Source organism: Leptopilina heterotoma, unplaced genomic scaffold (assembly GCF_015476425.1).
Source record: "Leptopilina heterotoma isolate Lh14 unplaced genomic scaffold, ASM1547642v1 Lhet_4, whole genome shotgun sequence".
Lineage (NCBI taxonomy): Eukaryota > Metazoa > Arthropoda > Insecta > Hymenoptera > Figitidae > Leptopilina > Leptopilina heterotoma.
In genome coordinates this window covers 209083-224726 of record NW_025111063.1, presented here as the reverse complement: position 1 = coordinate 224726, position 15644 = coordinate 209083, and the positions used below count along the sequence as shown (strand labels likewise).

Genomic DNA, 15644 nt, shown 5'->3' with positions numbered 1-15644 from the left:
ATTTTAATTAGGCTCGTAATAGATGTGATGTGTGAGAAAAAAATGAAGTACCAGCATTTTATCGTTTTAATGAATCATTCTGATTCATTGGTTGTTAGATATGTACAAACAACTATTTCTCTAAAGATGTGTTTGCTGACGCAGAAGCGACAAGTTTGAGGAACTTGTTGACGCTAAACACTATTGTGGAGGGTTGCGAAGTATCAAAGAATTTCAAAAAGGCGATGACATCATGAATATCGTCATCATTGCCCCAGACAATTTTCTTATCAAACATGACATAAGTTCCTTCTCAACTTCTCCTCTCACCAGAACAAAAAGAACAATGTTCAATTTTTCATGGAGTAAATTATAATAATAATTATATTATTTCACTATATTCGACATATCTTTTTTCGACTCATTCTTCAGATTGTAAGAATTAAAATATGCTGCTTTTTTTCTTTTCGATGAAATAATTATCGATCGGGGAAATATGGAGTCGAGTTTCGAAGAAAATCGAAATGTTACTTGATGCGTTATGTAAATCCTTTTGATAAGGAAAAAAAATCGAAGAAACTGGTTATCGTTTACGAGGATTGGAAATTTCTGAACGTCAAGAATCGTTACAACGAGATCCTTAATGAAGAAACAAGCTTTTCTAGTTTTATTCAAATTAGAAGATGACAATTTCGTTTCTTTTATTCCCTTTTTTTTTGTAAATCATCGTCATTATTAAGAAAAACAGCAGTAGTGGTAGTATTGTTTTGCAACGGTTTTTAAACGTCTGGAATTTCAAGTTGCACGACTGGGTCACTGTCATTTCCAACGGTATTCACTTAAGAATATTCTTGCTTCTATCCAACATACCAGTGTGTTTAAAAAAAACCCTTCTCTCACAAATCCCTATTTCCTCTGCCATAAATTTTCTTCTCCTCCATCTCAAACATCTTCTTAGAGAATTTCGAACCGGATTCACAAACTTTTTCGTTAAAAAGGAAATTGCGTCAACTCTTGACTCGAAATGTAATTCACCTAAAAAATACATTTGCAAAATTTCATTACTTTCGGATTTATATTAGAGGAAAAAAAATAAAACGAAATTAACATGGAGAAAATCATTGAAAGTTGTCCACATCGACACTTTTATCAAAAGGTTATAAGACAAGAAAAAGAAATATACTGTAAAATTTCAGGCTTTCTAGGATTTCCAGATGACTGATTACTGTAAATATATATTTTATACTCCCGGGGAAACATTCTTTACTAATATGATTAAATACCGTTGAAAAATGAACAATGCCCACTGATCAAGTAGTCGAGCATGAAGTTGAATTGGATAATTAACTCCCTCAACATAATTAATCAATTACAGTTCTTGTAAATCATTTTTATAATTTACGGAAGTTGGTGTTTTTTAATAAAATCTCTTTATAAATACTAAACGGAAGTTTACTATTTGGGAAGTTAAGGAAATTACGGAAATTACTAGCGATAGTTTTATTTCTTTACTGTAATAATTAAAAATATCGATAGTTTATGAACCTAATATTTAGGAAACTATCAACTAATTATTTCTTAACAGAGCCATTATCTAATTAACTATCGACTATTAATTATACAAACAATTAACAAATATCGACTATAAATTATCAACTATCGACTGTTAATTATCAACTATCGATTTAGACTGTTAATTACGAGGTTAATTATTAACTATAGACTGTTAATTACAACTATCAACTGCTAATTATCAACTAACAATTACGTTCGTCTATTAACTATGAATTATCCCTTTTTTCCATTAATGAAAAAAACCAATTTTTTCTTTTACTTCGATATCAATTTACATGATTTTAAACTTGATAAGTCATGATATTCTCAGAAATGTTCAAAGAAACGAAAAAATTATTATAGAGTTAAAAACTTTACGAACTCTATTAATTTCTTTTTTTTTCATTAATCAAATATAAAGATTTAATTTAACTTTATGAACTCTTTTAATTTTTTCTGATTGTTAATAAAATATTCAAGAATATAATCTACAAGTATTGAGCTTTTTAGTAAAAACTTTTTATTAAGAAAAATACTACTTTTTATTAAAAATAAAATTCAAAAATTACTGATTGCAATAAAAAGTAAAAACAAATTTTACATTTAGAAACTGAAATTAATTTTTTTTGATAGAGGCACAAAATTATTGCAATAAAAATTTAATTTAAAGAACAAAAAAAAAATAAATTTCGTTCATTTGAACGTTCAGAAATTTAGGATTATAGAAATTTTCGATTTTACACTTTTTCTCAAAGAAAATAAATGGGATAAAAAAAATATTTAAGCAAAAATTAATCAGGGTTGCCACAAGTCAGGGATATCAGAGAATTCAGAGAAAAGTCAGGGAAATTAAAATAATATAAATTTCAGAAGGTTTTAAACTAAAATTTTTGAAAATTTCAAGTGCTGTGAAGAAATTAATAATAATTAAATATTTAAATATTAAATAATTAAATTTATATTTAAAATTATTCAAGTTTTAAATAATTTCGTATAAATTTTTTAAAAAAATTGGATTTCTAAGAAATTTTCTTTCAATTGTCTAGATACTTGAATTTTGAAAAAAAAATTTGTTAAAAAATTAGCAAATTAATGATAAAATTTGTTAATTACATAAATATTTATTTTCAAAATTAATCAACTTTTAAAATAATTTAATTTAAAATTCTTAAAATTTTAATAAAAGTAATACAATTTGTTAATTAAATTTTTACTTTCAAATTTATTCAAGTTTTGAATAATTTTATTTAGAATTATGAAAAATTAAATTTCTAAGAAATTTTAATTCAATTGTTTACAGATTCTTGAAGTTTTTGAAAAAAAATTATCAAATTAATTGAAATTTTGTGAAATTTTATTAAAAATAATATAATTTGTTGAAAAATTTCATTAGAGATTTAAAAAAAATTGAAATCTCAATGAATTTTAATTCAAAAATTTATAAATAATAGAATTGACTTTTATAATGAATCGCAATTTAATGTACATTTTAATATGTTTGTTATTATAAAAAACAGCATTAAAGATTCTAAATTGTATATAAAATAATTTAATTACAAAAGAGTTACAATTACAATTTTTATTAATTAGTTAATTTTAAAAAGATTTAAATTGCAATATTTTTTTAATAAAAGTTTCGAAAAATTTTATTTAAAATTCTGAAAAATTTGGTTTTACAAATCTTTTTTATTCTATTTTTGATAATTGAATTTATAATTGGATTTTTATAAACAAATAATTGAAAATTTGTAAAATAATTGAAATTTCCTTAAAATTTTATTAAAAAATAATTGAATTTCTTTGGAATTATTATTAAAAATAATCGAGAGAAGTTTCATACCTACAGTAACTAATTTCTCTTATTATTTAAATTTTTTTATAGAGAAATCAGGCAAAAATTAAAATTCTATCTGGAAATGAGGTAAAAACGAAATCAAATTTTTTTGTGGCAACCTTGATTAACGATTTTTAGTTAAATAAAATAACTAGTAAAATCAGCAAAAACCTCTTGTACAAAGTTAAAAAAACTCCATTTTGAATCATCTTTTACGAAACAAAATTTATCTTGTAATTGATGAAATGCTCTTATGAAAGAATGTTTAAAATGATCTTATCAGTCCTCGTACATGATGAGGAGAGAAAAATAATTGTCTTATCAATGATTACGCTAATTATAGAATCAAGATTAATCAAGGGAGTAAAAGAAGGTAATTTTCCTTTTCCCTTTTTTTCAAAACAGAGGTGAAAGTTTCCCCCCCCCCCAGAAAAATGAAAGGGATGAGATGATGATACCCAAAATGGGTTTTTCACTCATCCTTCTACCTGGAAGTAATTCAGAAAAATTTTCCCCATTATAATAGTTGGAGAGGAAAAAAAAATAATAAATCTTACCTTCTTGTAAAGTTTGATCCAGGTAAGGTCGCCTTTAACATCCGTGTACTGAAGACCAAAGAACCAAACTTCCCTGAGTCCAATGGTCTTGACAACTTGGTCAAAAAGCTGCTTGCCCGTGGTAGCCGGCTGGATCGCAAACTCCAGCTCGGCATCCATAGTCGTCACCCTCACGTTTATCTTGAAAGAACACAAAAAACATTTTAATCACACAGAACTTTTTTTATTTCACAATTAATTAAAATCTATTATTTCGAACTTAAAAATTCAAAATTAAAAAAAAAACCACAATAATTTGATAAATTTTCGCCCCGAAATTTTAAATTCAAAACTGGGTCAAAAGCGAAAAAAAAATCATCTTCGCAAAAATATATATTTTTTTTGGGACAAAAAAAAACATTTAAAAAACTAAAAAGAAGAAAAATGCCAACGGACGCTTGACGCGATGATATTTTAACGGACGCGCCACAATGCTTACCATTTTCGTACCGGCAACCATGATTTTAAACGATTTCAAATTCTATTTGAAAGGCCAAGGTTTTAATAATAAAAGAAGATATATTAAAGAAAAAGAAACTTGATTTTAATATAATTTCCCTTGTGGACGAGACTTTCGCGAACACTTGAGGATAAATTGAAGATGGGTTTTATTTTTTGGAGTAACCGTTTTTGGAGCACGTATATCCGGGGCCTGATCGGTTTAGTTTGCCGGTCTAGACGAGGTCGAACAATGGGCCAAGGGGCAAGTGCAACTGGCGTGTCTCCCTCCTTACGACCCTCTCGACGACTAAACCACTCCTCTAGTCAATGGCGTAACACAAGTAAATTTTTTACATTTATCCATCCATATACACACCAGTTGAGGCCTTAAATCAACAAAATCAATTCGCAAATATCTTGATAAGATATTGTTACTTCAATAATGCAACTGATTCTTTCACGATAAGAGCAAATACGATATACACTACTTAATGAACTCATTTTGCAAAAATATTGCTCCTTCTTTTTTTTTTTAACGAAACTTCAGACTTCGCACTCGATAATTTAAATTTTATTATTGTTTATTTATTTTATTATTATTACATTGACAAAAAAATTTAGATGATTCAAATAACCAATTATTTGTCTATTATCAAATAAATATTTATTTTGATCAAATAATTTTTATTTAAATCATTTAAATGATATTTCATTTGCCTCAATTACTGAAATTATTGATTCAAATAAAATACAATTTAATTGACTCAAAAATTATTTGATTTAAGTGAATGCTTATTTGATAATAGACAACTAACCGGTTATTTCATTCCAACAATTTGTTTTTCATTGTATTTCTTTAAAATTTATTATTAACCAAATATAATAATTAATTAAATTTAATAACAATTTTCAAATTGTTGGAAATTTAATTTAATCTTTAAAAAATTATTCACGGGAATTTAATATTCTTCAAAAAATTTAATTTAATTTAATTTAATTAATTAATTTAATTTAATCCAAAAAAATTAAAATTTTTAATAATTTCAATACAAAATCTTTTGAAACTTAATTATTTATAAAAATTAATGCTATAATACTTCCAATAATGAATTATTATATAAAATTATTTTAACTAAAATTCATTTTTAAATAAATTATTTTCAGAATTCAACTACGAAAATTTAATTATCAAAATACAAAAATTAATAATTGATAAAAATAATTAAATATTTCTTAAAATTAAATTGTTATGAAGAATTTTATTAAAATTTAATAAAATCTTAGAATAATTTCATTTTTTGAAAAAATTATTTCAAATTGTATTAAAAATAAAGTAAATCCTGTGAATAATTTTATTATTTATTAAAGTAATTCAATTTTTTTAAGGACTTTTATTAAAATTTTCTAAAAATAATTGAATTTTGTCAAAAGAAATTTTATTAAAATTGAATTGAAAATTATTTTAAATAATTCAATTTTTTTAGAACTGTTATTCAAATAAAATTTAAAATAATTGAATTCCTGCAAATAATTCTATTATTTTTATTTGTAAAAATAATTGAATTCTTGAGAAAAATTTTATTAAAATTTTCTAAAATAATTAAATTCTTTTAAATAATTTTATTGAAAAAAAAGAAAATAATTCGAATAATTTTAATAAAAATTCTATTAAAAATAATTGAATTCTTATATAATTTATGAAAATTATTAAATTCTTTCGAGGAATTTTATTAAAATTAAAATTTTTTTCAAATAATTTAATTAAAATTGCATTAAAAATAATTGCATTCTTGCGAGAAATTTTATAAAAAGTATTTGAAATAAGTGAATTCCCCGTGAAAATTTTATTTATGAAAATAATTGAATTTTTGCGAAGAATTTTATTAAAATTTTTAAAAATAATTTTTTTATTTCAACTATTAGCGGATTTAAAATAATGCAAATTCTCAAAAAAAAGAAAAAAAGTAACTTTTAGTGTCATAAATTTAAAAGAAAAAGTATTCAAATAGAAGCAAATCGTAAAAAAGTAGTAAATAGTAGATTTTAGTAGATGAGTGCGAAGCCTGCGAAAGTCACTACAATTTCTTTTTTGCTTTTACAAATACTACTGATAATTGAAAATAGAAGAAAGGATCCCACAAAATCCCATTCAAATCATATTTCAATTTTGTTCGTTTCTTGGAGTTTTCAAGTTTCCAACAAAAAATAATGACAAATGTTCCAAACTAAATCCAAAATCAAGAAATATTGAAAAAAATCCTACAATTCTCAAATCTGCAAAAAAAAAAGAAATTAAATTAAAGAAAAATTAGAGAAAAGAATTTTTTCTATTTTCCAAAAATTGGAAAAAAAGAAAATAAAATTCGAAAGCAGAGTCACTTGTTGATTATACTGATGAAAGTTGGAAACGTAGATTAATTTGAAATGTACTTGAATGGAGATTGGTTTAGGTTTTACGCCATTGCTCCTATATAGACGCGTTCTCGCTGTTTGCTGTTTTACCATTTTGGCGAAAGAGAGAGATCGTCCAAGACAGTGAACAAAGATGAAACATCTTTTACAGGGTCACGCGACTCCAAGAAACTCGCACCATGAAGCGATATATACCTGGTGCCAGCGAGGAAGGAAAAGATACTTCCTTCCCTTATTATACTCGAAACGTTTTCACTCCTAATTCTAAAAAGACTCAAGCAAAACAAAATATGCACGCAAAGAAAAAAAAATAAAATCCTTAACACTGGGTCAAGGCGCAAACACATACAAATTTATGTATTTTCAATTCCAATATGAATAAATAATTTGAAAATCAATTCACTCCGAAAAAAAACAATTCTCAAAATATTCAAAACCAAATAATATAGTTGGAAATTAACATCTTTATCAGTAAATAAATAAATAAATTAATACAATCCTTCCTCTATGAGAAAGCAATTAATTAATTAATCAATAAAGAAATAAATTAATTAATGAAGAAATAAATTAATCAATAAATAAATATTTGGGTATATTGAATAAATATTCATCTGAATATTCGGAGAATTGTTTATTTTTTACCAGAGAAAAATTAGCGAATTTTTTTTCAAATGCAACATTTGCGAATTAAAACAAGGTTTATTCTTCTTTCGTGATGTGAATGACTTTATCTAATGATAACTATATAAAAGATCATAAATTATATGGTACTTTTATGTATCTGGAGGTTGTAGAATAAATAACGAAAACCTTGATAAAAAAAGAAAAAAAAAATGCACGCGACCATGAACGGAAAAAGACAATAACTTATTCCTCCTGTTGGTATTCTTACATCATTTTAATTTGACATTGACGTTACAAAGATGAGTACTCGCTTTTTAAATTTTTTACTATTCTTTTTACCTTATTTACTTATTTACATTTTCCCCCAATTGGAAAATGAAAATGAATTTCCCCTCTTTTACAAAAGAGTAAAAATAGTAAAAATAAATGTAAAATGAGTAAAAATAGGACAAAAAATTGTAAAAAAGAGTAAAAGTAATAAAAAAAATTGTAAAAAAGAGCAAAAAAAAAAATTATAAAAAAGTAGAAATAGTACAAAAAAGTAGAAAAAAAATAAAAATAGTAAAAAAATAACGAAAGGAAAAATAGTAAAAAAAACTCAAAGTAAATAAAAGAGAAAAGAAACTCGTAAAGTGCGGAAAATATGAAATTTTAAGTTCGAAAAAGGAAAAAGGGATCATCCCATTATTTTTCTCTATAAGTTAATGAGAATATAAACATTTTATGATGACAAACCGTATTAAAAGATAACACATAATAATAAGTATAAAAAAAAAACATTTTCGTTTCCTACCTGTATAAAATATAAATATAACAGTAAAATTATCATATCTCTCAAAGTTCTAAACGTTCATTATAAATAATAATTTTTATTGCAAATTGAATTCTTTTTATTTATAGTCCTTGTTTTTCCATTCTGCACGTATTTTACTTTATTTACCTAATTCTTTATTATTTTTTCCCCAATAATGGAGAATAATAATTTAGAAAATTATAATTTTTCCAAAATATAACAAGAAAAAAAAAAATTACTCCAAAAATAAAAAAAAAATACTCAGTATAATATAAAAATTAATATTTTTCTCCAACAATTTGGAGAATAATGTAGAAAATTACATTTTTTCCAAGTATTTTGAAGAATAATATTATAGAAAATGATAATTTTCCCCAAAATTTGGAAAAAAATACTCAATTATATAGAGAATTATAATTTTCTCGAATAATTTGGAGAATTATAATTTATTCCAAATAATAAGAAAAATAAAATTCTCCAAAAAAAAGAAAAATAAAATTTCTCCAACAATAAGAAAAATATTGAAGATAATATATAGATATTTATATTTTTCTCCAATAATTTCGGGAATAATGTAGAAAATTACATTTTTTCCAATTATTTTGAAGAATAATATTCAGGAAAATTATAATTTTCCCCAAAAAATTGAAAAAAATACTCAGAATAATATCCTATAGAAAATTATATTTTTCTCCAATAATTTGGAGAATAATTTAGAAAATTACATTTTTCCCAATAATTTCGAGAAATAATAAAATTTCCCTCAATAATTTGAAAAATATGGAAAATTATATTTTTACCATTTTTACCCAATAAATTCGGAAAATAAAAACGAAACTATTGATAAAATAAAGTAAAATACGGAAATGTTTGCAATTATTAAATATTATTTATGGCAAAAATTATTAATTATAATACGACTTAGAACGATATTAATTAAAATTAATTAATAAATTAAATAAATAAATAAAAAAAAAAAAGAATCAATAGAAATTCATCTCGTTGAAAGAGAAAAAGCATCAATTACCTACATATAATAAATAATTAATAAAGAAAAAAAAGAAATAAAAAGCTGTATTTGTTTTCTATTTATTTATTTATAAACAATCTACGATCGTGAGATCGTATAATAATCGTATTGTTTTATAATAAATAAAAAACAAATACCGCTTTTTTTGAACGTTTATTACTTTGAAGTCAGTAAAACACTGTAGAATATATTGAACATAAATATGTGACATTATGTGAATTAAAGTTAAATGAAAAGAGAAAAGCAAAATAGTTTTATTTTAACACACCTGTTTCGGCATCTTGACGATTGTGTCTGTTTGTTCTGCAACTCGTACAGACAGTCAACCTACAACAAATATCAATGAAGAATGTGTAGTTCATTCCGTTTCACATTTCACAAACCTACTTGCAAGTATCACGTGTTCAAGAATTTATCTAAATCTAATAATTCTTCATTTTTGCACACAATTTTGATTTAAAAAAAATACACGAAAATTAAAAAAAAAATATTTAGTTCTCTAAATCTAAAAGTAATAGTAGTATATATAATTATAACTTAAATTATTTTTGTGTAAATATCTAAAAATAAATTATAAAGGAAAGTAAAAATCGAAAAAAAAACTATAGATAAATTTAAAAAATAAACCAATAATATAAGTATCGAGGTAAAGGTGATAATTTAGTCAAAAAAAATATCCAGGCAGTAATGCAATAGTTCTGGATTAATGTTCTGACAATGAAAACTGAAAAAAAAGAACTGACCGATTTGTGAGGGGACAAAAGGCACGTATGCATGTCATAATGAAAGAGTAATAATGTCCACAAGTTAGAAAGAAAAGAAAGATTATAATGCAAATCCACATGGCCTCTGTATAATATTCTCCATGGTGCAAAGGTATTTAAACTTTTATCCTCCGTGAAGTTTTACGTTCATTGAACTGTTAGAATTTATAATCCAATCATTTTTCTAATCTTCTTAATCCTATTTTGAAATAAAACATTTCCAGAATAAATGACAAAAACGTTCAAATTTACGTTCGTTATATCAAATTATTAAAACAAGATTGTAAAGATTGTAAAGTTTTCTATAAAAAGGAAAAAAAAAGTTTCTCTTTAGGAAAAAGTAGTTTGATTTCATTGAGAGAAAAAAGAAATACCATATGGTGCAATATAATGGAAAAGGAGAGTTAATGTAAATTTAGAAAATTTCTACCTAAAAATTCATTTTCTAAAAAAAAAATCTGTCTTCTCTTCTACATATATATGTATGTTAATCATGTGAGAAGATCCCTTAACCGTTGCAACAGAAACTACTATCTCTAACTGTTCAGGCTCACTTTCAAGGTCATGGCTTTGGCACGTCCATCGATATACGACATACCGGCAAATTTTTCACTACAAGATGCAATTTCATTATCTCTTTTATGCAAAATTAATTAATGAGAATATTAATCTAGCGCAGGGATATAATTGCGACAGAGAAACTGTTAATAAGAGTTTAAAGAGGGGTTTTTTTTTCACCACTAATTACATGAAATGTTCCAAAGTTTACAAAGCATTAAAAACAATGCTTTTACAAAATTTTAGATTAAAAAGAATTTTCCTTCCCAAAAGTATACATTTTTTCTCCTTCGTAAATTAGTAACAAATTCCTGAGAAATCCGTCAGAAACAAAATACTCCAAAAAATTATTGTAATATTTAGATCAAAATTAAAATTACCAAATTTTGAGGTTAGAATAGAAAAAGAAAATTAACTACTCTAAATTATAAATCAAATACTAAAAAGGAATGAATCCGAAAGAAATTAATGTGTGCTAAATGAAAATAGCGTATGAATCAGCAATAGTTTTCCATTATACTTTATAATAATGATAATAAGGGAGCAATGTTGTCGTGTCATCGGGAAAAATGTCAACATTTCTAAATTTCCAGTTTTCTTTTTTGTTACACTATTTATACGGATCTATCAACACACCAATCAAGATTTAATCGTGACGCGATTTCTGTACCTTTAGTTGGAGGCAACCGTTAAGGAAATATGAGAGATTGAAAATGCCCGCGGGCGAATATCGACGATTATTTCTTAACCTCACAAAACAAGGTGGAGAGTAATCGATATTATGATGAAAATTAATCAGGAACATTGTAAATCAATTAAAAATGAATAAACTGTCGTCTTTATTACGGAAATTGCATGGGAAAAATGTGTATTGTCTGAGACTTATCCTGTCTGCTCGGTGCCGCCCGAGAGTTGAAAGATTTTGCGCTTATTTTCACCTTTAACTATTTTTATTTTATTATTTACTTTAAAACATATTTTTAAAAACACATACCACTCATTCAAAAATGAAACAATGCCACTTGTTACTGTATATGGGGTCGGGAGAACCAAAGGAAACCGTCAGATCCACACCCAAAAATCCCGTCACGTTGAACAAATACTGACACCTCACTGATAAATATGGCCGCCGCCCGCCCGCTCATGGAAAAGTGGGGTAAGCCATAAACTATGTGAAATATACGTAGATGGACAACCGCCATTTTTGAAAATTTTAAACATATCCAACAGTCGATAATAACCGCGAAATTCAAATTTCTCACGATTTATTTTTTTTGTTTTAATATATTTAGAAATTTCTTTCCAAAAATTAATTGTCTTATATTTAAACTCGAAAATTGATAAATGCAGAGGAGATAATTTTTTTTTTTAATTTTCTCTAAATTGAAAATTGAAAAGAACCGCGTAAACAGCGCCTCTTTTGGGAGAAAGTGATAACAATACAGATGTACGTACAGTCAGTACAAAAAGTGACTGAAATAGTTAAGTGACTATAGGTTAAGTTTATTTTTCAAAAAATAACTTTTATAATATTGTAAATTGTAAATTATTGACTGGAATAATATTTACTGAAACTATTGTCACAATGGATTCAAATAAGAGGAAAACCAACTGGTATAGTAATAACTATAAAAAGAGGAGACAATTTTCATTCGAACCCGGTATGAAAGGATTCCTGTGCACGTGCAATTTTCGTGAAAAAGACTGCATTCGAGATGTTTATAAATTATTGAATGAATATTCTGATAAGCTTAATAACATCGAAAAGTGTCAGGTATAAAATTATAAATTCAAATTGTGTATATTTATAATAATTCTTTCGATTAGTTCTTCACGTAAAAAGAAAAAAAATTATAATTTTTGCATTATACGAATTCTAATTTCTTTCTAATCAAAGAAATAAAAGTATAAATTTATTCATAAGTATAAATAAATTTATTATACATTTAAATAAATATAAATTTATTTACAGAATGACGATGTTGTTAATGAAACAAACTCGCCTGATGATGAAGATATTTCAACAGCTTTAAGTAAGGAAATTGATGAACTTCAAGCTGATGCAAAGCAAGGGTCGAAAAAAAAGTTTCAAGTAAATCTATTGAATTTATTCATAATAAAATTAAATGCAAAAATAAGTAGATTATATTATAGAGTTTATTTTATAGGTAATAGAAACGGGAGTGAAGAATGTTCTCTTTATTCAAACAACAGTTCCCGATCCATTAAACTTGGCAATAAGTATTATAAAAGATGTATTTGAAACTAAACAGCAACGTTCCAGATTTCTTTTGAGATTAGTACCCGTAGAAATCGTCTGCAAAGCAAATATGGATGATTTAAGATCGAAAGCTGATGTAGTTTTGGAAAAGTACTTTTCCCAGGAGCCAAAGACTTTCAGCATTGTATTTAAGTTAGTATAAATAATATCTTTTTATTTAAAAAACAGTTTCCATAATTCAGGGAATTGTGGAAAAAAGCAGGGAAAATGAAATTCTAAGGGGAATATTATTAAAAGTGCTGGAAAAATCAAATTTCTAAAATTACGACAAAAAATTTTGGTTATTTTGGTATTGATAAATATTTTTGAGAAAGGCCATGAATTATCATTGAATTTTTTATCACTTGATTTCTTATTTTTGTAAATAATTAGATTTATTCTAAATAATTAAATTGTAGAATAACTTTTTTTATTAATTACATATATAATTAACATAAAAATGATTTTAGTTAAAATCAGTTGCAATTTTCGAAAATAATTAAATTTTTGAAGAATTTGAACTAAAATTTTTAAAAATTTTAATTGCTGTGAAGATAATTAAAGATTTTATTTAAAGAATAATTTCATTTTTGAATATGTAATTAAATTTAAAATTCTGAGAAATTTGGATTAAATTTCTTAAAGGTATTTGAATTTTTAAGTAGATTCTATTCAAGAATTTTAATGAATTAAAATTGTCTTGAAATTGAATTGAAAATAAATAAATTTGTTAACTTATTAAAATATTTATTTTTAAAATTTATTAACAAAACTATTTATTATTTAAATTAAAGTAAATAATAATTAATTATTTTATTACCTATATGTATTTAATTTTAAAAAAATTTTAACTTAAATTGGTTTTAAATTGAAGTTTCGAGAAATTTTACTTTAAATTCAGAATAATTTGAATAATTTCAGATTTAAACTTTAAAAAAATTCAATCATTAACTAATTTACTAATTAATTATTCTAGTTTATTAATTTCAAAAATTTGAATAAATGTCTTCGCAAGAATTCAATTAATTTCATAACTAATAATATTCTTCGTAAGAATTCAATTATTTTTACAAATAGTAAAATTTTTTGCAAAAATTCTATTACTTTTAAACAAAATTTAAATAAAATTTTACGAACGAATACAATTATTTTCTAAAGTTTAATAAATCCTTTAAAGCAATTCAATTATTTTTTTAAATAATAAAATCTTTACAGAAATTCAATTATTTTCTAAAATTTTAATAAAATTCAATAATTAAATGTTCAATTTCTATTACCAATAAACATGATTATTTTAAATAATTATTATTATATATTTTTTTAATTATTACTAAATTAATTTAATTTCAATTCATAAATAAGTAAATAAAAATTAAGAAAAAAATATAAAATTAATTGTTAGGATTGTTATTACATAAGGTTTATAATATTTATATTTATTATGTACCTAATGTTTTAAAAACATGTAAAATAATTTATTTTACAGTCGACACAGCAACAGTAATATTCAAAGAAATGAAGTTATCGAGGACCTGGCTAGTATTATATCAAACAAGAATCCAGGAAACAAGGCGGATTTAAAAAATCCCGAAATCGCCGTTATTGTTGAAGCAATTCGAGGTTTCTGTCTAATTTCCGTGGCGCCTAATTATATGTCATTGAAGAAATATAATTTATTAGAAATGTGCAATCCAACTCCACAGAAAAATAACGAAAAGGTATGTGATTATTGCTTTTAATAATTGATCCTTTTTATTAATAAAAATAACTTGTTTTTAGAATTGTGAAAATACCACCGAAGCTGTGAATGATGCAGTTGATGAGAAGGATAATAATGGGACCGTTGATGCAGAACCTGATGTGATTGAGACGAAAAGTAATGATAAAGTTGATAAAGAAATGAAGGATGAAATTGAGGAAAAAATTGATGATGCAATTAATACAAAAGTTGATGATATAATTGATGTAAAAATTGATGATACAATTGAGACAAAAGTGGATGATGCAATTGAGATAAAAACAAAAGACGCTGAAGGAAAAATTGATGATCAAGTCAAAGGAAAAGTGGACGATACAGAAAAAATATGTCTCAAGATTTAACTCACTAACTCGTCTCTCACAAGATTTAACTTATCAGTAAAAGTAACACATTAAAAAATTTATTATTACAAAAATTAAACATTTAAATGTTTAAAAAATATGGAAAGAACTTTTGTACGCCACTCTTACTTTCAGCGGTATTTTATTCTCGCTGTAAAAAAAATATTTTTATTTCTTCAAAGGTAAAATGCGTATATTAAATTATTTTCAGAATTTTTTTCTTATGCAAATTATGTTTATCGTAATTTTTTTTTTCAATTTCAACTTTTCAGTTATTAAAGTTATTTGGTTAACTTTTTTCATATTTTGGAAATTTCCCACAACTTTTCATTACAAAATAACGTTTCTTTTTGTTCAATAAATCGTTTATGATTTCTATACTAAGAAAAAAATAATTATTGTTAATAATAATTGTAATAAACTAGATACAATATTAGAAAAAAAATGTTTGAATTACAACAGTTGTAAAACAATTTATACGATTAATGCTGAAAATTGTGTTAATTCATTAAATTTTTTTTCCATTTATTGATGTTTGATATTTGATAAGTTAAGGTTTATAAAATAAACTTTATATTTTTCTACTTTTTGTCTGAATTTATTTAAATATTAATTAATAATTTATTTAAATATTTCTAATATTCGAATATCTGAATTTATTCTAATATTTCCTATCACTTTAGTCTAAAACGATTTTCA

The 15644-nt window shown here is 24.1% G+C and overlaps 2 protein-coding genes across 3 annotated transcripts in view; one reads left to right on the top strand and one right to left on the bottom strand.

The window, feature by feature from the left end:
• LOC122506200 (moesin/ezrin/radixin homolog 1) overlaps positions 1-11720 on the bottom strand; it is a 29624-nt gene extending 17904 nt beyond the window's left edge. The window contains exons 1-3 of one of the 2 annotated variants that reach the window (XM_043618253.1): positions 11580-11720; positions 9532-9590; positions 3925-4104 (exon numbers count right to left, since the gene is read on the bottom strand). In XM_043618253.1, the coding sequence (XP_043474188.1) occupies positions 3925-4104; positions 9532-9543 (192 nt within the window). In that variant the 5' untranslated portion in view covers positions 9544-9590; positions 11580-11720. Of the gene's footprint in view, positions 1-3924; positions 4105-4402; positions 4664-9531; positions 9591-11579 lie in introns of those variants that run through there. The other variant, XM_043618252.1, reaches the window with a different exon arrangement.
• A 322-nt stretch (positions 11721-12042) lies between these two features.
• On the top strand, positions 12043-15529 carry LOC122506199 (THUMP domain-containing protein 1 homolog). The gene is made up of 5 exons (XM_043618251.1): positions 12043-12359; positions 12558-12677; positions 12754-12998; positions 14332-14563; positions 14625-15529. The coding sequence occupies exons 1-5, from the start codon at positions 12171-12173 to the stop codon at positions 14943-14945; spliced, it is 1107 nt and encodes a 368-aa protein (XP_043474186.1). The 5' UTR covers positions 12043-12170; the 3' UTR covers positions 14946-15529.
• Positions 15530-15644: the final 115 nt, after the last annotated feature.